This window comes from Nannizzia gypsea, genomic scaffold, assembly GCF_000150975.2.
Source record: "Nannizzia gypsea CBS 118893 supercont1.8 genomic scaffold, whole genome shotgun sequence".
Lineage (NCBI taxonomy): Eukaryota > Fungi > Ascomycota > Eurotiomycetes > Onygenales > Arthrodermataceae > Nannizzia > Nannizzia gypsea.
Genome location: NW_003345194.1, coordinates 787,953 through 811,829, shown reverse-complemented (window position 1 = coordinate 811,829; position 23,877 = coordinate 787,953). Strand labels below are relative to the sequence as shown.

At 48.7% G+C, this 23,877-nt stretch overlaps 8 protein-coding genes across 8 annotated transcripts; 6 read left to right on the top strand and 2 right to left on the bottom strand.

The window, feature by feature from the left end:
- Positions 1–249: 249 nt before the first annotated feature.
- On the bottom strand, positions 250–3,680 carry MGYG_08153 (CMGC/DYRK/YAK protein kinase; the record flags this gene model as incomplete). The annotated part of the gene is made up of 7 exons (XM_003169928.1): positions 250–1,106; positions 1,164–1,522; positions 1,583–1,702; positions 1,760–2,019; positions 2,073–2,232; positions 2,299–2,498; positions 2,571–3,680. 7 exons carry the CDS (start codon positions 3,678–3,680, stop codon positions 250–252), a joined length of 3,066 nt encoding a protein of 1,021 aa, XP_003169976.1.
- A 264-nt stretch (positions 3,681–3,944) lies between these two features.
- MGYG_08152 (hypothetical protein) lies at positions 3,945–4,865 on the top strand (the record flags this gene model as incomplete). Its single annotated transcript, XM_003169927.1, has 3 exons — positions 3,945–4,358; positions 4,560–4,713; positions 4,801–4,865. 3 exons carry the CDS (start codon positions 3,945–3,947, stop codon positions 4,863–4,865), a joined length of 633 nt encoding a protein of 210 aa, XP_003169975.1.
- A 298-nt stretch (positions 4,866–5,163) lies between these two features.
- Positions 5,164–8,978, top strand: MGYG_08151 (DNA repair and recombination protein RAD26; the record flags this gene model as incomplete). The annotated part of the gene is made up of 3 exons (XM_003169926.1): positions 5,164–5,337; positions 5,407–5,480; positions 5,546–8,978. The coding sequence occupies 3 exons, from the start codon at positions 5,164–5,166 to the stop codon at positions 8,976–8,978; spliced, it is 3,681 nt and encodes a 1,226-aa protein (XP_003169974.1).
- A 757-nt stretch (positions 8,979–9,735) lies between these two features.
- Positions 9,736–10,705, top strand: MGYG_08150 (hypothetical protein; the record flags this gene model as incomplete). The annotated part of the gene is made up of 3 exons (XM_003169925.1): positions 9,736–9,850; positions 9,914–10,516; positions 10,581–10,705. The coding sequence occupies 3 exons, from the start codon at positions 9,736–9,738 to the stop codon at positions 10,703–10,705; spliced, it is 843 nt and encodes a 280-aa protein (XP_003169973.1).
- Positions 10,706–11,988: 1,283 nt separating this feature from the next.
- MGYG_08149 (hypothetical protein) lies at positions 11,989–12,447 on the top strand (the record flags this gene model as incomplete). The annotated part of the gene is made up of 2 exons (XM_003169924.1): positions 11,989–12,346; positions 12,368–12,447. The coding sequence occupies 2 exons, from the start codon at positions 11,989–11,991 to the stop codon at positions 12,445–12,447; spliced, it is 438 nt and encodes a 145-aa protein (XP_003169972.1).
- Positions 12,448–12,474: 27 nt separating this feature from the next.
- Positions 12,475–13,662, bottom strand: MGYG_08148 (hypothetical protein; the record flags this gene model as incomplete). The annotated part of the gene is made up of 3 exons (XM_003169923.1): positions 12,475–12,642; positions 12,701–13,354; positions 13,459–13,662. 3 exons carry the CDS (start codon positions 13,660–13,662, stop codon positions 12,475–12,477), a joined length of 1,026 nt encoding a protein of 341 aa, XP_003169971.1.
- A 691-nt stretch (positions 13,663–14,353) lies between these two features.
- Positions 14,354–16,393, top strand: MGYG_08147 (universal stress protein A family protein; the record flags this gene model as incomplete). Its single annotated transcript, XM_003169922.1, has 3 exons — positions 14,354–14,613; positions 15,042–15,432; positions 15,491–16,393. 3 exons carry the CDS (start codon positions 14,354–14,356, stop codon positions 16,391–16,393), a joined length of 1,554 nt encoding a protein of 517 aa, XP_003169970.1.
- Positions 16,394–18,975: 2,582 nt separating this feature from the next.
- On the top strand, positions 18,976–23,839 carry MGYG_08146 (HC-toxin synthetase; the record flags this gene model as incomplete). The annotated part of the gene is made up of 2 exons (XM_003169921.1): positions 18,976–19,470; positions 19,541–23,839. Coding segments are annotated over 2 exons (4,794 nt in total), but the record flags the coding sequence as incomplete, so codon positions are not given.
- Positions 23,840–23,877: the final 38 nt, after the last annotated feature.

Sequence of the window (23,877 nt, the reverse complement as noted above, 5' to 3'; positions counted from 1 at the left end):
ATTCGTTTCGTGAACCGTGAAGTGGAGAGGCGGGGGCGGAATGTTGGGTAAATGTACAAAAGTGAGCCAAGCCCGGAATTCAAGTCCAGGGAATTTAACCCTTTACAGTGCCCGTTTGCATTGTTAGCTTTTTTGGGGCGCCTGTTCGTTTGAATCTGTACCGCAATTGAGATAAGATGTATACTCAATCGGCACAGTTGGAATAAAATAAATGTGAAATGGTAGTGGAAAGTCAACTGAAATATTTGATCAGTGCCATTGGTTTTGATTCTGGCTCATGAAGCCATCTCCCAGAGCTCCGTCCTCAAGGCTGCGAATGAAATCTCTGTTTCTGCCGTGTGAGCCGTTATTTCTTGCTCGGCTAGTTCGCCTTTGACCGCTTTGACCAGAAGAATCGGCGTACCCGTCTGCTGGAGGCGGGTAGTATGCCGGGCTAGGCTGAAGACGGATGGGCGAGTTGGGGTCTAAGTGGCTGGCTACTCGCTGTATAGACTGTGGGATGCCACTCTGCTGTTGGTCCATTGTCGTAGCCCGTTGTCGGCCAGCACGCGTAGTGGCTTGCGCGTATAAGTTCTGGGATGAGCCATATTGTGTCTGCTGCGGTGGGAGGGACATGTGGCCTGATTGCATAATGGGCATTTGGTAGCCCTGTTGTGTAGGATATGGCGGTGGTGGACCCTGTTGTTGTGGAGGCTGTTGCTGCGGGGGCGGAGCTTGGTGTTGTTGCTGTTGAGTGTTATACATGTTGTTATAGACGGGTGGAGGTTGATTGTGTGGTGCGTTGAATTGGTTCATTTGAAGAGCATAAGCAGACTGGGCGGCGGCCGCAGCTGCAGAGTTTGCTTGAGCCTGGGCCGCTTGTGCTTGAGCTGCTTGGGCACGTTGCTTGGATGCTGCCTCTGCTTGTTGTTGTTGCTGGACTCCAGGAGCAACAGATTTGTTGATGACGGAGGATTTGAGATGGACCGGCGGGACGAACGGCTGGGTGAACTTTTGCTGCGTGATGAAGGGGTGGAGTTTGGCTTGTTGCGGCGACCATCTTTCAAGAGGGTTAATGGATAGGAGGCCACGAACAAAGTCGATGAATGCAACGCGGTTGTTCATCTCTGTTCCCAGCGAGTTAGCAACGATTTTATCACAACCTAGTTAAGCGATATACATACCCCTGTCAATTTCAGCCTGCTTCATGTTCTTCCGTGGCATTGCGTATGACCTGATAATTTCCGGTAGCGTTGTAGCTTGGAAGTACTTCTTGCTTGGCTGCTCCTTGGTATTGTGCTCTCGAGAATACTGCTCCATGCTCTTCAGCCTGAAACTCTGTCGACCGAATTCATCTTGCGTCTTCTCAAAGAATTCACCAGCCTGTTTCCCGTTCTCAAGCATCCATACTGGAGGCAGTCCGAGCATTTCCGTTATTCTAGATATTTGGTTGTACTCCGATGAGCCAGGGAAGAGAGGAAGGCCGAGGAAGAGTTCAACAACAATGCATCCGAGAGACCACATATCGATTGCTGAGGAGTACCTGCAGGGATGTTAGAAATTGATTATAGGAGTGTGCATTCAGCAAATATCCTCTACTTACGGCAATCCTAGAAGAACCTCAGGTGAGCGGTAGAACCTAGACTGGATATAGGTATAGACAGTTTGCCGTTCGTCACACGCGGATCCGAAGTCGATAATTTTGATTATAGGGCTCTCCAGGCTGTTATTAGACATGTTAGCTAGGTAACTGAGTTGGTATGGGAAAGATCCAACGTACTTTTTTAGCAAGATATTTTCTGGCTTTAGATCGCAATGTATCAATCTAGCTTTGTTCAGGAGTGCGAGTCCGTTAAGCAACTGCTGGGCGAACACTCTCACGAGGGTGGTACTCAGGCCACGGAACTGATTCTGCTTAATCAACTCGTAAAGATTAACGCTGAGCAGTTCAAATACTAAACAGAGATGTTGGCGATGAATAAAGGTGTCCTTTAGTCGAAGTAGATGGTGGTCGTCGTTCTTGTCAAGCTTGCTACTGATCTGCCCAAACTATTAGCCGCGAGCCTAGCTAGGGGAGAGTTAAGTTAACATACCAGATCCAAGACGGAAACTTCCATCATACTCTGGTTGAAGTATGCGGTCCTGTTCTTGATGACCTTCACAGCAATGACTTCCTGCGTCTTCAGATTTTGGCACTTGACTACCTGTCCAAAGGTTCCTTGGCCAAGGACGTCGAGGATAAGATAGCGGTTCCTAGTGGTCAAGCGGTTAGTATGGTGTTGTCGACTCGACGTGTGCAAAGTGTCAAGGTCATCGTACTTGTGGTTTGCTTCCTCACTACCGAGAATATCGTTGACGTAGAGGATATAGTCGCTGTCATCGTTATCGTAGCCATCGTTCTTGACACCTTTGCTCGGCTTGGTCAGCACACGTCGAGGATTCCTAGATGATTCGTATTTGAAGGTAGGATTGCAGATTCGATAAGTTGCCGGTAGATGGGTTGTGAGTGCTTGTAGAGGCTAGTGTGAGAGATAAGATAAAGAGATTAGCGTATTTATCACGATAAAGGTGAGCACTGCGGGGGAACATACGCTGATGAACCCTCCCTCCGGGTTTGCTCGTCGGAAAGCCGGCTGTTTGTTGATCCTAGGCTGTAGCTCGCTGATGCATTTGATGCTCTGGAATTTTGGTACGGGTCCACGACCCATGCCAACACTGGGACTCCCACCCGCTGACTGAGGCTGATAAGAAACTGGGCGATGAGATTTTGAGTCTTGGCCAAAGGCAGAATGGAGCTGAAGTGTGGCAGACTGCGGATAGTATCTCTCAGGACTCATGTCGTTGGACTGCATGGGAGGAAGGCGTGGGGCATGCGGGCGTGATGGTGCGGCTGGAGATGTGTCAGTAAGATGATGCTCAGTGCAGGAGTTTGCTGGGTGTTTAGGAGGAGCTGGCTTATGAACAGTGAAAGGGAAAGGGCCGTCAGTAGATCTAGAGTTTAGCGATGGATACTGAAATCTCAGTCCATCTTTGGTGATATGGGAGGTGTGAGGCCTTCTCTCGTACGGTGGTGGTGATACCAACGTCCCACTAGCGAGGAGAGGCAGAGAATGAAATCGTCGATTTTGAGGTGATTGAGACTGAAATTGAACTGAAAACATACATGGTGGTGATTGATATGACTGGGAGGCCGAATAGTTGCTTGTATTGGTCGGCGATGGATGCGAGCTTGACTTTGCAGTGGGAGGGAACCCATATGTATTCTGGGCGGCGTTGGGACTCATGTTATATGGTAAAGTGGGCGAGATAACGCTCATGGGAGAATATCTGCGGGCAGCTGAGGAGGATTCTTCATTGGCGAGGAATTGCGACGAGTTTCGTTGGTGCGTGGGCGGCCGAGCAGAGTACTTGGCTCTATTGTAAGGGTCCGCGTCTTCCATGTGGGTGTCATGATCCAGATCGCGAGTGTTGGGCGTTCCCGGGCCGTTGCCGTTGCCAGAGGGCGAGGGGACCATGGAGGTTGGTCTGAGACTTGTAGGAACCTTGGATACGCTGCCTGGCGGTTGGTAGGTCTCGTACGTGAAACCGCGAGGAGGCTGGTGTGCCTGTCCGTGGTCCACGGCTGAGTGGCCAGTGTTGGGAGTAAACTGTCCAGGCTTGTTCCCCGGTATATCGGAGTAGTTCTGCCACTGTGGTTCCATTTCGTCGTGGTACCCTTTGGGGCTGAGATGTTCGTTCTAGCAGCCTGTCTGTGCTGTACGTGCTTGTTCGTCTCTGTCTACCACCAGTTGGCCTGACACCAAAGCGATTGTAAAATAGCACACCGACCTGTCTACCTGTTCAGATGTGGTGAACAGAGCAGCAGAACACTCGATACTGTGTATATTTCGACTGTGGGTATGTGTGCGAGTCGGAGGAGCCGGCGCTGCAGAGGCGTGGACGTTGCGACTGGAGGAGTATTTATAATGATAGGCGGGCGGGCGAAACGTCTAGCAGCGCATCATCGAGCCCGCGAGACGTCGACAAGCTCACAGGCAGAAATAATTGCAGTATCCAAGATCACTTTCCCGGCCATGCAGCAGTGTCATAGACCTGGAACAGAACAGATACTGCTGGGCGGCCGTTCGATGGCTGCAGCGGTAGTGGATGGTTCGACAGTGGAGGAGCAAGACGGCGGCGGTGGCGGCTGGGGAGGGGATAGGGCCCCTGGAAACGACCTCAGCGGACGGGCAACAAGAAGAAGAAGCCCTTGGCCTGTTAGGCTGCTGTCTCTGGCTGTCCGTCTGTCGAGTTCTGCTCTCGCTCTGGGTGGTGATGGATGCGATGAAGTGGACGAGGACGAAGAGGGCGAAGTTGAGGTCAAAAGTTGCAGTTGCGAAGTCAGCAAAGACGCTTTGCCGCTGCTTGCAACACCAACACCAACGTCAGCGAAACCTACAACTACGCTTGCTTCTGGAGTTACTTGGATAGACGGCCCTTTTATTGCTTATTTCACGAGATGATGATGATGATGATGGTTATAGACTAACGGTGCTTCCCCTTGGATGCTTCTCACAGTGGGCAAGACGCAGCTTGGGTAGACGTACCTGACGTCGAGCTGCCTGAGCAAAAGCAAAGAAGACGAAGACGGGAAAAATAAAGAGAAGAAGCAGAAGAAAAAGAGAAGAAACAGGGGGGACTCTCTGAGGCAGATCGAGGGAGAAGAGCTTTGTCACTTTGCCTTCCTCCACGTCGGTATGGCCCTTATTCTGCGGCTTCATCTAGTCCTCCACACCCTATGTAACCATCAAACGAATCAATTGACTGACAGCCGTTTCCTAGGCCTTCCAAGACCTCGAGGCTTCAGTTGCAAGAAAGAAACAAGTACGAACCGTGGCTCGGGCTGACTAATCTCGCATATTAAGCTGCGGCCTTGGGAGCTTCAAAGTGATTAAAATGCGATCTGAGAAGTGAGAAAGACGATCGAGAGGAGAGAGAAGAACGGGTGAAAGAGAGTGAAGGGAAAGAAAGAGATAATTGACAGCATGGCTGGACTCTACTGAGAAAGGACTTCGGAGTAAAGAGCTCTCTGGTTGGTCGTGGAGTCGACATACCAAGCGTAACTGTTCGCCTCTCACAGGAAGCTAGGCAGCTATCTACATAAACCCGATAATACATTCTATATACTGCCAACCCTGCTTGACGATGGCAGAGTTAGAACAAGATAAACGCCGAGAAGGCTCGCTGGAGACCGCTATAGATGCGCCAGCTGAATCCTCACAGCAGGGTGTTGAAGGGGCTGATGAAACTAGTCGCCTGCGAGCTCTTGATGCTGATATCAGAGACCAAGACGACCTCGAGAGAGATATCACACGCCAGGTGCGTTGGCTGTTGGACATGTTCTACCCTCCTGATCCCAGACGGACCTTAACTAACCCTGCTACATAGGCCGATAAGATATTAAGGGAACAGGCTAATGAGCGAGATATTCGGCGCCTGGAACGTACCAGAAATGAGAAAGTGTACGATCTTACCCCGGAATCTGACTCAACCTAGTTCTCCATGTTGACAAGTATATCTGGTGCAGGAAGATTGAATCCCAAGTTCTCAGGCTTCATCAGCGACTGTCGGAGCCGATAGGTACCTCTGCCCGGGTAAAGTACGACGCAGACATTAAGAATGCAGAAAGTCGCTTGACACAGCTTGAGATAGACCTAAAGGAGATACAGCAGCGTATCGAGGAGCGCGGTGGGGAAGAGGATGCTGTCGGTGCCGGTGCCGGTGCTGGCCCTGAAGAAGGGTCGGCAGCCGGGAGACTGCCTAACGAATCACGCAGGGACTATCTCATACGCACAGGCAAGATTACCCCCTTTTCGCGCATGGGCGGGGGTGCAGGAGATGATGCAGGTACCACGTTGCAGAGCGCTTTGTTCGAAGCGGAGGATGAGCGAGACGAAGAGCTTGCGCTTGAAGCCGCGGGTGAACAGCCCGTTGCTTCACATCGGCACCTGATGAAACCGGGGTTTGATGATACCCAGTTTGAAGAAGCCGCCCGTCCGACAAAGAGGCGAAAAGTAACTGGTGGTTCTGGTGTGGTAACTAGTTCACCTGCTATATCGGATGAGGAATATGTTGATGGTGGCATAGAAGAAGAAGAGGAGGAGGAGGAGTCCGCAGATGAGGAAGAGTTGGACTCGGATGAGACGGCCACACGAGCTCGAAGAAAGAAAGGTAAAGGCAAAGGGAAGTCGAAGACTGCTGATACCATCGAAGACTTCAAGGGTGTGGATGATGGAGACGAGCGAGTGTACCAGTCACGGCTGCGGGATTGGGTGCATAGACGGTCTGAAGCCCGCGATCGCGCAAAACTAGAGGCCCTTCGCCTTTCAGGAGAGGATAACGTTAAGCCAGAAGAGGAACAGATCCCAGTTCAACAGCAGGAAGAAGAATGGCATTTACCGCATCCAACTACCCCTGACACAGTGCTGGATGGTGGCTATCAACTCCCAGGAGACATACACCCATATCTCTTTGATTACCAAAAGACAGGCGTCAAATGGCTATGGGAGCTGTACCAGCAACAGGTTGGTGGAATTATCGGTGATGAGATGGGCCTCGGCAAGACAATACAAGTTATTGCTTTCCTGGCTGGTATTCATTATAGCAAGAAGCTCAAAGGCCCCATAATTGTCGTCTGTCCACCAACCGTCATGAAGCAATGGGTTAATGAGTTTCATCGCTGGTGGCCACCTTTCCGTGTTTCGATATTACATACCTCTGGGAGCGGGATGGTCAATATCAAAAGTGAAAGCCAGGCTGAAGATAGGTATACCTCTGGCGTTTGGGGAGATCGGAACGCTACTTCGCAAAGAGGCAATAAGGCGGCTCGTCGCATCTTGAAAAGAGTTTTGGAAGACGGCCATGTGTTAGTCACTACCTACGCCGGGCTGCAGACGTACTCCTCCCTTCTTATACCCGTAGACTGGGGCATCGCTGTGCTGGATGAAGGCCACAAAATACGTAACCCTGACACTTCAATTACCATCCACTGCAAGGAACTACGCACCTCTCATCGTCTGATCCTTTCTGGCACACCGATGCAGAACAATCTGACCGAGCTATGGTCATTATTCGACTTTGTCTTCCCCATGCGTCTAGGCACTCTGGTCAATTTCCGAAACCAGTTCGAGCTCCCCATTAGAACAGGAGGTTATGCAAATGCCTCTAACCTGCAGGTTCAAACGGCAGCAAAATGTGCCGAGACGCTCAAGGATGCCATAAGCCCATACTTACTGCAACGATTCAAAATGGACGTTGCCGCCGACTTGCCCAAGAAAAGCGAGCAGGTTCTCTTCTGTAAGTTGACTAAGGTGCAGAGAGCAGCATATGAGGCCTTTTTAGCCTCAGGCGAGATGTCGTCCATACTGCGTGGGCGGCGAGAAGCGCTATACGGCATCGACATGTTAAGGAAGATATGCAACCATCCAGACCTGACGCAGCATAAAATCCTGTCACAAAAGACAGACTACAACTATGGTAGCGGCGCAAAGTCAGGGAAGATGCAAGTAGTCAAATCCCTCCTAGAGTTGTGGAAGGAAACGGGACATAAAACTCTTTTATTCGCCCAACATCGAATCATGCTCGACATATTGGAACGCTTCATCAGAGGGTTCGATGGGTTTAACTACAGGCGTATGGACGGGAATACACCTATCAAAGCTCGGCAAAGTATGGTGGATGAGTTTAACAATGACCCGGATCTACATGTATTCCTCCTTACTACGAAAGTAGGCGGGCTGGGGGTGAACTTGACAGGTGCAGATAGGGTGATCATCTACGACCCAGACTGGAACCCTTCTACAGACATGCAGGCTCGCGAACGAGCATGGAGACTAGGCCAGAAACGTGAGGTAACCATCTACCGGCTCATGACTGCAGGTACTATCGAGGAAAAAATATACCACAGACAAATCTTCAAGCAGTTCCTGACGAACAAAATCCTGCGGGATCCGAAACAGCGTCAGACTTTCCAGATGAGTGATATACAGGATTTGTTCACTCTGGGTAACGATGGGCCCACGGAGACCAGCCAGATGTTCAAGGACGCGGACGTGGTGTATGAAGATGATGCAGCAAAGGGTAAAAATGTTGGGCCTGCTGGGCGCCAGCAACGACGCAGGCAACCTGAGAATAAGCCCGTGAAGGAAGAAGATCAGAAAATCAGCCGGGTGACTGGTGTCGCTGGGATGGAGGAGTATCACGACGAAGCCAGCGGCCCCGGAACCCCTCAAGAGGAAAAGGAAGGGGAGGGAGACTCCAAGGGCAAGACAGACGCTCGTCTAATGGAGAACATCTTCTCTCGTTCCGGAGTTCTCACTGCCCTCGAACACGACCAGATAATCCACGGCAAACGAACAGTCAAAGCAGACCCGAAAATCATTGAGACTGAGGCCAAGCGAGTCGCAGCAGAGGCAGCCAGGGAGCTTCTCAAAGCAGAAGAGGTTGCTCGCACCGTACCAGCCGGCACACCTACCTGGACCGGCCAGTTTGGCACCGCAGGTCGTCCGGGCCTCGACGTCGCGCCGTCTGGTACATCTTCTATCTATTCTGGCGGTGGTAGTACTGCCCGTCGGGCTATGGGTGGGCCGTCGTCTGCCAGCCTACTTGCCAACCTCGCCAGCCGAAATGCAGCAGGCGGTAGAGCAGGCACTCAATCCGCATCTGGGTCTCCTTCCGCCTCAGCCTCTGCTTCGACCGCTGCTTCAAGAACAGGCACGCCACGAACAAGTACACCGACGGGGAGAGAATTCCTGGCGATGATACGGGACTATATCATCACGCATGGGGGAGCAGTATACACGCAGATGCTGGTTGACCATTTCAACCGATTTTGCGACTCTCCGCGAGCCACGGCCGAGTTCAAGGAGATTCTTCGTACGATAGCCGTGCTTGACAAGTCAGGGACAGGGACGCGAGCAAGAGGCAAATGGGTACTGAAGCCTGAGTATGCTAGGAAGTGACTCCAGCCTGTAGTAGCCAACAGTCAATAATAACAGAACCCTTGTTCGTTGTCTACCAACTCCTTCATCTTCTTCAGCTTCATCTTTCTCCATGTTTTTTTTCTATATATAAAGTGAGAGTTGATTATGAAACTTGAGTATCAGGGGTAACCGTATTGTAATATATTCACGTGATGCACACCAATTTTTGCCCCTTTGGGCAGACTATTGACGCCCGAGCCGCGTATCGTATTGTCACCGATCTACGATCCAAAGCTTTTTTTTACTTCAAGACTCTGTCTCACTTTCTTTTCTTCTTCCTCTCTGGCAGCCAACAACAATATCTTCGACTCTCGCTTCTCTGCATCTTTGACAGGCCTGCTTCTGCTTGTCTTCTTTCTTCTCAGCTCTTCACGTTCTTTTTTTCCCGCTCGTTCCCGTTGTCCGCTGTTGCTTTATGTTCAAGCGTCTGGCATCCACAACTAATAACTAGTCATTTGGAATCACCACCACCTTCGCTACTCGCTTTTCACTGCGCCTCCTTGATCACCCAGCACCGAGTTAACACGATTCAAAGACTCACGGAACTCGATTAGCCTCACGGATAAAGGAGATATCAGAGTCGAGATATCTTACCTTCGTTTTCGAAGTCCCTCATCGTCGAACGGCCTCTACCAAGGTCAATAGAGGCTGCCAAACCAAGGCACACGGCAGCTGCACCAGCCTCCATTAATTACATCGACCGAGAGTCCATCCGGTGGACGATAATTTCTTCAAAATGAGGTCGATTAAATTCACTTTCGTTCTTCTCTCGCTAGTGATATTAGTGTCGCTCGTTTCATCATACTCTCCTGCACAGTTCACAGGAATTGCCATAAGAGCAGAGTCACAGTGTGAGCTGGCAACGTCACCTACAACTGTCTAAGAATCCAACCTGCTAACCTTGATTTGAATAGCCGCCACTGGTGACTCGAACCAGACAGACAAGCCAAGTCAGACGGGCGATAATAACAGTGAACCTACGGGGACAGACAAACAGAGCAACAGTCAGAGCAACAAGGACGAAAACACCAGCGAAAAACCTACCCCAACGGACAAGGATGGAAACCCAAAGACGAGTAACAAGGGAACCAAAACGACCAAAAAGCCCAAAACCACTGTTGACCCCCGTCTCCCGCCAGGTGGTATTGTCATGGTCACTCCCGGTCCCTTTGACCCCTCGACCTACGTCAAGATCGGAGACAAGGCTACGTTCGCGTGGAACTACACCTCTCTCGAAATTACTCCATCTGCTGTTGACGTTGTTGCATACTGCTCGAAGAACGACCATTACTACACCATTGCTTCCAACCAGTCGGTTCAGGCAACCGGATCCGCTGTCTGGGATACCAACCCTTACAAAACTGCCGGTATCCGCCTTTTGATTGAACATTACACTCTGATTGTACACGATGTCAAGCGTGGCCCCACCGATCCTGCTCCGGCCGGTGAACTTGGAGTCTCCAGGCCTTACATCTTTGGAGTTTACGAACCCCATGACGACCCTAATTCTAAGAAAAGTACGTATAGCCAACCCTGCTTGCCCATTGATCGCTGCACAAATACTAACGTCATTTCTTATAGAGCGAGCCTTGGGCAGTGCTGCCATCTCAACCGTCGATCATCAAGCGATGTGGTTTATGATGGGAATGGCTGGAATCACATTGCTTCATTCACCTGGTTTGCAGCGGACTGGGTCTATTGCCTAAATCCATACGATTCCAGCCTTCATCCATTGACACGACCTTTAGTTCCGAACTATAAAAAATATTCATAACATTTTAACTAACCTTTTGAGCCCTTATTCACTGATGCCCATTTGTTTGATTGAGATTGACACTGCCAGCGACGTTTTCTTCTATTTGCCTATTTTTCTCCCATTCTTGACGCTTTGTTTCAGCTACGGATCTAACTACACCTAAGATGTAATATTCCCCTTCCCCCCTTCTCCCCTTCAATAATAGTTCACTTGATGAGGCTTGGCTGGTCTGGTCAAGGCTGTATATAAACCTATGTCCGTCTGTATCTTTGGTGTGGAGTTTTACGTGCTTCGGGTTTTGGTTGAAATAAGGACGTTATTCATACAGAAAAGGAGTGATGTTCTTGCACAGCAATACTAATAATCATTTCGGTCTTGTTAGCGTTGACCAGATACATAGTTACCGTGAATAGGCTCCAGGGGCAAACAGGTAGCTTTTTGTTTGGCAGGTTATGGCTATGCACCTGCAGCCTTGCATTGCCCGGTCCGTAAGCATGTACCTAAACCTAAGCTCAGTATGACAAACAAACTTGCATCTACCATGCATTACAGAGGGGCAAGTTTGGCGATCAAAGGCTGTGGATATCAATCGATGCCACTCTGTTGGTAGTGATATTTGTATTTCGCCCGGCTAAGTCAGTTAGTGACCTTTTTGCTATCTCGCCGCTGGCCTAGCAGCCAGCCATCCATTCATCATTGTTTGTTCTGTAGATGCAATCACTGTAGACGCCAAGTTGCGATGCCGAATAACCATCAAACTATATACCCATGACCAAATAAATATCAATCAAAGATTCAAAATCAAAATAAAACAAAGTGAAAATTAGCTACATAAAGAATGTTTGGATGCTTGCTTTTGGCTTAATTAGAGGAATTTGATTTAGATATGCCTGGTTGGCTAGATGAATATACATACATAGATAGACGCAAGGGTAGTACCGAATAGTCATATGCTAAACAAAATTGCAGTCCTTTGTTTTATTGTACGGGCAGTGAGATGCGGGTATGTATGCATGTTGTAATCCAAGGGGTATCAGAGAGAGGTCTTGTTTGGATCTTTAATAAGTATATAAGCCGTGATTTGAACTGTAGTAGATGGGAAAGAGGAGGCATAAACTAAATTTGTCTGAATATAGCTAAAACTAAAGGCCATCTGGCTTGAGTATCATTCTCTGCCTGACCCAATACCTACCAAAAGTTGAGCCGGATCATCGCGAAAGATACCCTGAAATCATGTTGTCCTATCGTCCACGACACCAGATTGGGTGGATCTGGCCTAAGGACCCTCAACCAGGCAACCCCCTCAAATGGCCAATGGGGAGAAGGTTGATGGATGTCCTCACCAATAAAGGTCCGGATATGTTCATCGGACGAATCGACAGACGCGATCCCACTCCACATACACCTCGATGGTCGAGATGGTACGATATATACGGCTATGCGGGAGGTGGAGACGAGAATATGTTACCACCTGTCCTGCCATTTTCTGACCGAAAGCTGCAGAGATATGACTTTCGAACGCGGAAATATCGGAATGTAGATGAAAAGTCTTGGAGTTTCGTGGAATATCCAGATCCCGGCGAAACAAACAGTGTGAATACACCGATTACAGTCTGGGATGCGAATGGTATAAAATATTCATACCCCCATTGGCAGCTCCATTATGGAGAGGGAGCTGGAATCGCACATTAGAGGCTTGGTGTTCTGCTTAGTGAGGGATCAGACGCATTGGGGATGGAACGGCTCCCAGGCCGCCTTGGAGTCGCCGTTGGGCGTGGTTACTGTCTTTGGTTTTCTGACGATAGGAAGCTGGGCGCTGGAGCTGATCATTTTTTTGCATGAAACACAGGGGGATCTTTTTATGTCGGTGTATGAAGAAAGCATGTCCTAGTATAATGGGTTAAACGAGATGTATGCAAGAGATGATAGATATCAATAAACCTACCAGAAGATATTGAAGGTCCCACTGCCGCTGCCGTGACTGAATGCAACCCAGGATGTCGGATGCCAGCTTTGACTGACTCTGCTGGTGGCCAGTCCTGACATGCCACATTCCGGAATCGTCTCCGGGGACACCATGAGACATATGAACGTGGAAAGTAATTGATATGCTCTGTATATCCATGGAAAACATCTTGTCGTCACCAGATGCTACGGTTTGCAGACTGATACCGGGGATATTTTTGGCTTTGAACGATTCGATTATTTCTTTCCAGACCCCGGCCGTGGATTCCAGCTTCTTCCTTTCAAGGGCATCTTGCTGCCTGGATTTCATCTCCTCCATCTCCTTTTCTTCTCGGTCAAGAGATGCAAGAACTTCTTCATAATCACACTCCCACATGGTGTTCATGTAGGGGTACTGGCCGTTCCGATCTTTGAGCTTTACATCCACCCGACTCAATATCTCTGTCATCTCAGCTGAGTTCCAGGAAGCCTTGAAGCCCTCAATCTCAGATATGCAGTTTGGAACTGATTGCGATAGTTCCTGGCATAGTTCCTGGGGGGACTTTTGATACTTTTCACACCCTGGAGGCTGGTTGATCACGGGCTTCAGAGGGCCGAGTAGACGCCCCGGAAGAAGGTCGCGCAGTTGATTAATCTATGCATTGTCAGTATGGGTACATACAAGAAAAGCAAAGACCTCATCTAGACATCACAATGGGTAAAGCCTGCATGAACAGGGCTGGTAGTTTGTCCACTTACTCTGCTGTGCATCTGCTGTAGGGTACATAGCGCATTCACTAGTTGCCGTTCATCATTCCAGTTTACTGAGTTACTGGAGTCTGCCATCTGCAGGTCTTCCACCGGCTCCGACTTGATTATACTACTGTCTGCTGTCATGCTTGAAGGAAGCGGTGCATTCACCTGGCTGGGAGCTGTGTTATTGCCGGCCATCTGGGGGTCCATCTGCCGGGTTCTTGCGGGCGAATTTCTCGCTGGTTAAACACGGGTATCACTGGATAAAAAAACGTATAGTGAGTAGTCGACAGCCCCAGGGCACTGCCTCTCTGCTCAGACGCCTTGTCGTGTACTTCTGCTGCTTGGTATCGCCGCCCTTTTCTTGCCTGGTGTTGCTCCCAAATGAATCAATGAGGTCAAAAAATAGATATCACGTGAATTAAAGTGCTTAGTAAGACCCACCTCGGCCTTCCTCACGAACTTCCAACTCTCGCGATCGCTGGCGAGACCAACAAACTAGTTAAAGACTCGCAAGTTAGTTAGTTGTCTCTCTTAATGGCGGTCAGTCAGCGTGACAGAGTGAAGGTTTATATTCTGGGCTATATTACTGCTCCTCAGTGACGAGATAGGAGTTGACGAGAACAGCTGTGCTGCAAAGAGGTAGAGTGAAAACAACCCTGCGGACCCACGGATTTGCCCGCTGACTGATATCATAAACTTGGCAGCTAGAGATCTCTTATCGGTAGCACGCTATCTCATGACAAACCGCTTCCGACTCATAACATTCCACTACTTGAAGAAGACAGACGAAGACGAAGACAAGACGAAAGACGCTGCTCTCTGCTTGTGCGGGGTGAAATTTCCACCTTAGACTGCCTTGGTATCTTACGGGTTTACTCCAAGTTGTGGCTGGTCTGGGATGCTTTCATCGCACTCTTTGCAGTCGTCGCCGGCAACCAGTACATCTGTTTTGGCCTCAGATGCTGCCTCTGGAATACACCATGACGGCCTAGGAAACCACCAGACGGATGGGGCTTGTTATTCGGCGCTGGAGAACCGTCTGCGTTCCCGATCTATCCAGTTCAACACCTCGCGGACGGATGCGGCGCTGCGGGAACGATCAACAGCCAGCTCAAGGAAGAGCAGCTTGAGGAGACTACCATCTCCACCACCTCCAAGGTACGTTAGCGTTTTCCTGGGCTAAGGATGGCTTTTCGCGCTTGTGTCTGTTCTGCTTTCCATTTTATTTTACCCAAAACGTGCCAAAGTTACTGGGGGGTGCTCCAGGCAAGTGGAATGACATGCGTATGGCCCCCTGTTTGCGAGGCGGATCACAGCCTCCGCATGGCCTGCTAGTGATGCACACATTGTTTGCTTGCTTATGTAGGGAGCTTCAAAGTCCAGCGTTTGAGATGTGGATTCGCCCGCCTGTATCGAACTGAGGTCGATATCCCTTGTCCGCCCATATCTTACCTGCTTGAGATATAAATATATACATATACCTCCTTTATCTTTCCTTTTTGGCAAACCTTGAGTTGTGAATGCATTTCTCCGGCCAGTCACTCGCCTGACGAGTGCTTTGTACTAATAATTAACTATCTTCCCAGCTCCTATAACCGTGGAGTCTCCTTTGATACCTTCGACAATCGAGATGCTACCGAATTCTCGTTGACGTTGAACTACAAACACAAAGATTACAGGAACACGCGCCGCAGCCGGACCTTTCTTTGTGGAACCGACCAGAATGATTATTCCGATTTTGCTCTGGAGTGGCTTATAGACGAGCTGGTAGACGATGGAGACGAGGTTGTTTGTCTACGGGTCGTGGACAAGGATTCCAAGATTGCAAGTGATTCCGGCGTTGAAGAAGGCCGATATAGACAAGAGGCAGAGAAGTTACTTTCACAAGTCATTGCAAAGAATAAACAGGATGAGAAGGCCATAAGTTTGGTCATGGAACTAGCAGTTGGTAAAGTTCAGGAGATCATCCAACGGATGGTATGTTAGTGTCCACTTACGGCAGGAAAAGCATGTAATACTAACCTTATCGATTTAGATTCAGATATACGAGCCTGCTGTCCTTATTGTCGGCACCCGAGGCCGTAGCCTTAAGGGAATGCAGGGTCTACTACCAGGCTCTGTCTCGAAATACTGTCTCCAGCAATCTCCTATTCCCGTCATTGTTGTTAGGCCATCGAGTAAGCGGGAAAAGAAGAAACAAAAACGACTGGCTGCTGATCCCGCCAGAAAAAGCTACAGTCAATACCTGAAGATGAGTGAGGCCCGAGGGGGCTTGGGCATTGATAGTTCTCCCAGCGGGAACAGCAGCACTTCTAAGCTTCCTGGAGAAGGGGAAGATGCAGGCGCCCCTTCAACGGTAGCCAACACCATCATAGCTTCCTCCACCAATGGAGACACCGATGAGAATGGCCATGATCTCCAGTCATCTGTGCCAAAGCACTCCTCTGGTTATGCTGGTAATGATGATGATGGCGGTGGTGATGATGTAGCCGGAATCAGAAGAGATTCCACTGCCACCGACGCCGAATCACCTCTAAAGAGCCCCTCTTGTCCTGTCATGGAAAGCCCTAACCTGAGCGGTAATGAAGATGAGGATGATGTGGAAGATGACGACGATGATAATGACGCTGGTGAAGGCGATATTAGCTATACGGATACAAGTGCTGCAACCTCAATCGCAGATACAACGTCCAGGGGTGATTCAGCCGGGGAGGAGACATCCGCCATCCTGTGTGGCGATATGTCAACAGACATACAGAACAAAGATCCCGTGGAGAATGACAACAGCACTGCGAAAGAGGCCCAGGATGGTGTTAGGAACATCGAATTGCCTAATTACGATGCTGCAAATGCCAACTTGACTGAGGACGCTAGCAGGGCTTCTGTCCTTGACCATGCTGCACCACAAGTTGATAAATCTTCGGTACCAGGAGCATGAGAATAATTTCGATCCAGCCTTGATGCTATATAACCATCGCCACAAATCCCATGTCAGGCTGGTTATGTTTCCAGGTTTCACGACAACTCACACATCCATCGCTGGCTCTGCATCTTTACTACACCATCACCGCTGCAATATACATACCATACCGGCTTTTCCCGCCCCCCTCGTTTGGTGCTGGAACCAAGAGCCCCTCCCCTCAAGTTAAACCCTTTTCCTTTCTTCCTGTTAGCGTATTCGAATGCTAGCCACCTACTCGACTCTCCACGTCCTTTGGTTTTGCCGTCTTTTCATGTAATGCGAATGTGCAATTTTGGCGTTAAGATGGCCGGGAATTGATGCCGGATATCAGGCAGGTTGTTCTCGCTTCCCTTTTCTCTTATTCTTTTTCTTTTTTCCCTTCGATGAAATTTCTGCAGGTAATTCACTTCACTACTTCTGATTCATCAAAGCTTCGTAACTCTGTAAACCACTCGTACGTAGTGTTATATTTCTTTTTCATCTCTGCGCCAGCCTGCCGGGCACGACGGGTTCGCCCTTGCCTAGTTTTATTCTCAACCCAGTCGCCCTTTTTTGTCTTACTTTTTCTCAGGACAAAAGCAATTCCGCTGGCTTCTAATGCACATTCAGTGCGCTGCGTCAGAAACACGCTCTTAGTCATATACCCTGTCTTTCCGACGCTGCAAACCATGGCTGAACTATTCAAAGTTGTTTCCCAGCCCACATTGGCGCATATGCTGGAGCCCAAGCATTTGGCGGCTGGACCTCGGGGGCTTTCCTGGTTGGCTTGCTGAACAGAAACGAGACGGGGAAAAGGACGAAGTGATCAGCTTTCGTGTTGTGCCCCGGCTCTCGCACCCATTGGAGCTTATCGGCAAAGGATTGCGTCTTGCCTGGTTCTTCTTCTCCCTGATCCTTTCATTCCTCATATCCCTTTTGCTTGTTCAGAGGCATAAAAAAAGGAGACGAAAAGACGAGGTTGTCGCGGAAGAACTGGGCCGGTCACGTGAAACGCGTGGATACATCCCGTAACTAGTCAATTTTGACCTCACATCTTCGACGTCTTCAGCTTCTTCACCAAATATTGGTTTTTGAACGAGCTTTCAATCTTCCACCTTCATTTCTTTTTTGAGTTCAAGCCTCGGAGATATTCAGCCCGGTTCGACGAATAATGACAGGCTGAGGCTGCATGTTCCATCATGAAGCAAAACTTGCATGGGCGCTGTCGACATCTTACAGGTTGACTGACTGGTACCATCGAAATCCATATCAAGCCACCCGCTCAAGAACCTTGCATGGGCCGTCATCGGGCTCAATGTGTGCATTGACTTGTTGATCGGATTGATTGTGGCCCAGGGGGTTTACCGAGCAAGTCAATAGCTATTACTGCATGGAACGAGTCAAAATTTTGAGGAGGTGGACATACTGACGGGAGCTGACATGGGTTCCTTGACTTGACCAATCGCTCTCAATGGAAGTCATCTGCATGGAGGAACTTCTCGGGTCCTCGTTTTGAGAAGGGCCTTAGTGGTGCATCGAAGTCCAGATATCCGTGCCACAGCTGTCAATTTCGATCTTCAATGCATGTGCTGTGGAGAAAATGAGAAGGTTGATGCGGACTCGAATGCATGTTTCTTCAGAGTCTCTGCAACTTAGTAGCCACATTGTTGTGCGGGTCATTTCGAGGTACCATCTACTTGTATCCTGAAATAACCCGATCGAAACAAAGAAGTTGCGAGTTTTTTTCACTAGTTGACTAGCTGGCCAGATATAAAATCCTGTCTTCCTAAACTAGGAACAACCATGCCGGCCTCCTTACCTGTTCGCTCGACTGAACAATGCTGGTGATGTCTTGATTTCTGAATCGTGTTTATTTTCATTATTCATCCGTTTATTTTCATTTCTGCCTTTCACTTCCATCGTTTACCCTCTGGGCCTATCCGATACGGTCACAAGAGGAAAATTCTAGGACACCCTCTGGGCGGATGGATTCGAACCTTGGCTTGACTAGCTAAAGCTTGCGTAGCAAATAGCCAATCAGCCATCATGGCAGTATTTTTTCCAAAGCAAAGGTCCATTAACCGGACCGATCTCCAGGGTATTGCGATGATGTATTCTAAGCCAATGGCTTGTTATTACGATTTCGTGTTTCCTTACCTTGCAGCGTTTGTTCTTTTTACAGAGGCATTGTTTTAGCTGCAGTGCGTCCTACATGTCCAGACCTGGAGCGTGGCGCAGGCGGTAACTTATGCATCCCAAGGATATTCCTGGAATACGGCTCATCCACGCACTCAATATTAGGAACGTTTCTTGTTGCAATTGGCCCACTAATTACTCCATCCAGTTATGAGCTTTGAGCTTGCAGCTGAGATCCAAATTTGGGCTTCGTCTATCTCGGAGTCCTGTGGATTACAAGATGAATAGATTCCCAGCTTCACCCCTCCTCCTTAAGGCATGGAAATGCCGCTGCTTATCCGATTCTTTTGACTACCAACGGCCTAATACTCCAATCGAAGGAAGAAAAAACTTCTGTTGGTATCAAATAGGACAGCCATTTCAGCCGGACACAGAGATACACAATGGCACCCTTTCTCTCAACACAAAGGGGGATCCCCCTCTCGGTTGATCAATTCGAAAATCACCTCCCTTCGAAGGGCCCGATTGTTCAAGTTAAGGAAGAACTTGCGCAATTTTGCCTCGAGCTATCCGCAGATCTAGAGGACTTCTGTGCCAAATCCGGAATTACTTCCCTCCAAATCCTCCTCGCAGCATGGGCTATTACGCTCCGTTACTACACCGCTTCGGAATCAGTGACCGTCGGAAATATACTATGGCAGGACGACGGGACATGTTCTAGTGGCAAATATGAGGTGGGATTAGACGACGATATGCCTCTTCTTCGAGCAGTTGAACAGCTTAAGCACTGCTCAGGCTGTGATTCTGGTGATAGTAATGGCACTTCACCCGATATTACAATGGTTGATGCTTTTGTGATACAAACTCCCTCAACATCAGCGCTCCCAATTAATAGCTGCCCTGTCTTTAATATAAGAGGATGTAAAATTCCTATTTCAGTAAGTGACTAGTATACGGGACGTATAGTTAGTAAAGGAGAGTTTCTAACATATATATTTTAATTGATAGCATACTATCACCGTTGACACAATCAACAATGGACTCAGGGAGCAAGTGGAATTGGAAATGCACCTCAATGAATCATTGGGGAAGCATATAGCAAACATGTCGAGGACTTTCGAACAGGTTGTAGCTGAGATGCTTCGCAAACCTACCGGAAAGTTGGGAGACCTGGACCTATGCAATTCCTGGGATATTACTACACTGGCCACCTGGAATGGTGAAATATCAAATGAAGGATCTGACAAGTGCGTCCATGACATGATTAGCCAGCGTTGTGCCGAGGACCCGAGTTATACTGCCATCCAATCCTGGGACGGAAACATGTCATACGGAGAGCTCGATGAGCTTTCGTCTGCTCTAGCGGTACGACTGATAGCTTCACATCCTAACGTTGGTCCCGAGAAATTCGTCCCGTTGCTATTCGAAAAATCTAAATGGACTGTGGTGTCTCTGCTTGCAGTGATCAAAGCCGGTGCTGCATTTGTACTGCTAGATCCTTCTTTGCCACTCAAACGCCTTGAGGATATCTGTCGCCAGGTCAAAGCAGCTGTTGTTATTACTTCACCTCAACATGCCGTGCTTGCTAGTACTTTGGAAACTCCCATGTTTATTGCCAGCGAAAAAACGGTTGGAACACATAACCCTTTGAACTACGATGGATCTTCGGTTCAGTCTTCAAATCCTCTTTATGCAATTTTCACTTCTGGCTCCACCGGAAATCCAAAGGGAATTGTCATTGAACATGGCTCTTTTCTTTCTAGCGCCCTTGCATATATTAAAACTGTGGATTTAAACCGGACTTCCAGGGTCTTGCAATTTGCATCTTATGCATTCGATGTTAGCGTTTCTGATATCTTGTACAGTTTACTGTCTGGGGCTACGCTTTGTATCCCTTCTGATGCTGAACGTAACAATAGTTTGCTAGAGTTGGTTGACCGGCTGAGGCCGAATTGGATGGACCTCACACCATCTTTCTTGAGATCCCTTTCACCCTCAGACCTTTACACTGTCAGGACAATCGTTCTAAGTGGAGAGGCTATGACTCAAGATGTCATCAACAAATGGGATAGCGAGGTACGCCTGCTTAACGTATATGGGCCGGCCGAATGTTCAATCCAGTCTACGGTTCAAACTGCTGTTGCAGCTGATCCAGTGAACATCGGCCATGCAATCACTGGAGCCTCCTGGGTAGTTAGTCCATCAGACCACAACCGTCTGATGCCGATAGGCGCCATTGGAGAGCTTTTGATCGAGGGATCCCACGTTGGGCGAGGTTACATAGACAACCCAGAAAATACCCGCAAGGTCTTTATCCAAAGTACGGAATGGCTACCGGAGTTCCGTAAGGACCACCAGGCGCTTTACAAAACCGGTGACTTGGTACAATACCAGCCAGATGGCTCTCTGAGGTATATTGGCCGAAAAGACACCCAGGTGAAATTGCGCGGACAGCGTATTGAGTTAGCGGAAGTTGAGCATTATGCTCGAGAATGCTTCACCGAGGCCAGAGACGTCGTTACAGAAATGGTTAAACCCCAATATGAAGGTGGAGTCCCCATGCTCATTGCATTCGTCTACTGCCCGGGTAAATATGCTGGGGCCAACGACAGTGACCCAAGAGATGGGGCTATTTTTGCCGAACCGGACGATTCTTTCCGCAACCGCAGTACTGATGCCAGAGAGAAGATGGCTAATAGCCTCCCTAACTACATGATCCCAACCGTCTTCATCCCACTTGCCCGTGTCCCCCTTTCCACTACTGGGAAAACGGATAGGAAACTCCTAAGATCCCAGGCCGCTGCTCTACCCCGAGCCAATTTGGATTCTTACTCCATGAATATCAACAAGGCACGAGTCCTACCATCAAATGATATGGAAAAATGCCTTCATTCGGTTTTTGCTGAAGTGCTCAACCTTGCTCCCGAAATGCTCAGCATCGATGATGACTTTTTCCGCAGTGGCGGAGATTCCATCACGGCCATGCAGGTCATCACTCAATGTCGCAAACAAGGGATTGTCTTAGCACTCGGCGAGATCTTCCGCTTGAAGACAATAATGAAGATTGCAAAAGGTGCTACATTTGGAGCTACCGCCTCCCTTTCACGCCAGCAACAAGAGGACCATATCGGAGTACCATTCGGTTTATCCCCAATCCAAGACATGTATTTCGAAGATTGCCCTGAAGGACACAACGACTTCAACCAAAGCTTTTTCCTCGCATTTGCCCGACCTGTTGGAGAGGTTCAATTGATGAATGCCTTAGAACTTCTCATCACTCGACATTCAATGCTTCGGGCCCGTTTCCACCGTTCTCTGGAAGGCAAGTGGACACAAAGCATTTCCCAGGATGTACTCGGCTCCTACCGCTTGAGAAGTCACCAATTGTCACGTAGAGAGGAGGTGACAGCTGTGATGGTAGATAGTCAAACAAGGTTAAATCCTCAAACTGGGCCTCTCTTCTCAGTCGACTTCATTGAAATTGCAAATGACAAGACTCAGTACATATTCCTCGTGGCCCATCACCTGGTTATTGACCTGGTATCCTGGAGAATCTTACTTGCGGAGCTAGAGGAAGTTCTGGAAACCGGTACCATTTCACAAGAAGTCCCCATACCGTTTCAAGCCTGGTACCGACTGCAGTCTGAGTACGCTCAGAAACATTTGCCACCACAAAAGGCCCTACATTTTAGACCTACCCCCATAGAAACAGATTACTGGGGCATGAAAGGCCGAAAAAACATTTATGGAAATGTGATCCACGCGCATCTGAAAGTTGATGAAGGCATAACATCTAGGTTGCTTAAGGATGCTAATCTAGCATTTGATACCCAGCCGGTCGAGATTCTGCATGCTTCACTCCTCCATTCGTTTATGAAATGTTTTCCAGATAGGGAGCCACCACTGATCTTTAACGAAGGCCACGGACGAGAACCATGGGACAGTTCAATCGACATCTCTAGAACTGTAGGTTGGTTTACAACTATCTGGCCCACAGAAGTCTTAGTGGATGATAGAAACAATGTTGTCGACTTAGTCCGTCGCGTCAAAGACGGAAGACGAAAGGTTCCCGGTAGAGGCTGGCCTTACTTTGCTTCTAGATATCTAAATGACGAAGGAAGGGTAGCTTTTAACGGATATACGCCCTTCGAAGTTGTTTTCAATTTCCATGGGCTTTACCAACAGCTGGAACGTAAGGATGGTCTACTCCAGCAAGTCCCCTGGAAGTATGAGGCATCCTGCGACAACGGACCTAAAGTCGTACTCCCTGGTCTTTTCGAAATCACAGCTGTTATCATTCATGGAAGCCTCCAGTTCGAGTTTATGTATAGCCGAGAAATGCAACACCAAGATGCCATTGGGCAATGGATTCGCAACTGTGCTAGCTCCCTCCAGGCGGCGGTAGAAGGCTTGATGACACATGAGGAATCGCCAACATTGAGTGACTTCCCACTCTTACCTTTAACTTACCCAGGCTTAGCTCAGTTGACCACGGAAGTCCTCCCTCAGTCAGGGCTGTCACTGACCGACATAGATGAGATATACCCCTGTCTGCCCATGCAAGAAGGTATATTGCTTAGCCAGCTCCGAAATAGCTCACATTATCAGACACGCACCATGATAGAATTGATATCGCTCAATGGCCCAATCAATATGGACCAAATTCGGGACGCATGGCAACAAGTTACTGATCGACATTCCTCACTCAGGACGGTATTCGTGAAGAGCAGCATGTCCACCGCTATGTACGACCAATTGGTATTGAAATTCATGCCAGCTCAAGTTAAAATACTGCCATGTGCTATAGATAACAATGCAGTTGAGATGCTCCACAAGGAACGGGGAACTTTCAGTGAGCTTGGAAAACCTCTGCATCTGCTCACAATATGTGAAAACTCTAACGGCCAAGTACTTGCTGATCTTGGGTTCAATCATGCTATCATTGATGGAATGTCTATTTCGACCTTGCTTGAAGATTTTCAGCTTGCGTATCTTGGGAAGCTCCCCGCATCTCAAGTCCCCCGTTACAGCGAGTTTGTTACCTACATTCGGGGAATGTCACAGCAAGACACTCGCAGCTATTGGATGAATTACTTGAAGACCTCTGAGCCCTGCCTATTCCCAGTTATTACGGATGGAACTTCTATACCCTCAGAAGAGGAGACTAACAAGCTTGAGAGAGTTAACATCCGACTTGGCGACTTGTCAAAACTGCAAGATTGGTGCAGGGAACAAGACATCACGCTATCCACTTTGCTCAGAGTATCCTGGGCTGTTGTGTTACGCTGTTTTACTCATATGGATGATGTTTGTTTCGGGTATGTAAATTCTGGACGTGAAGCCCC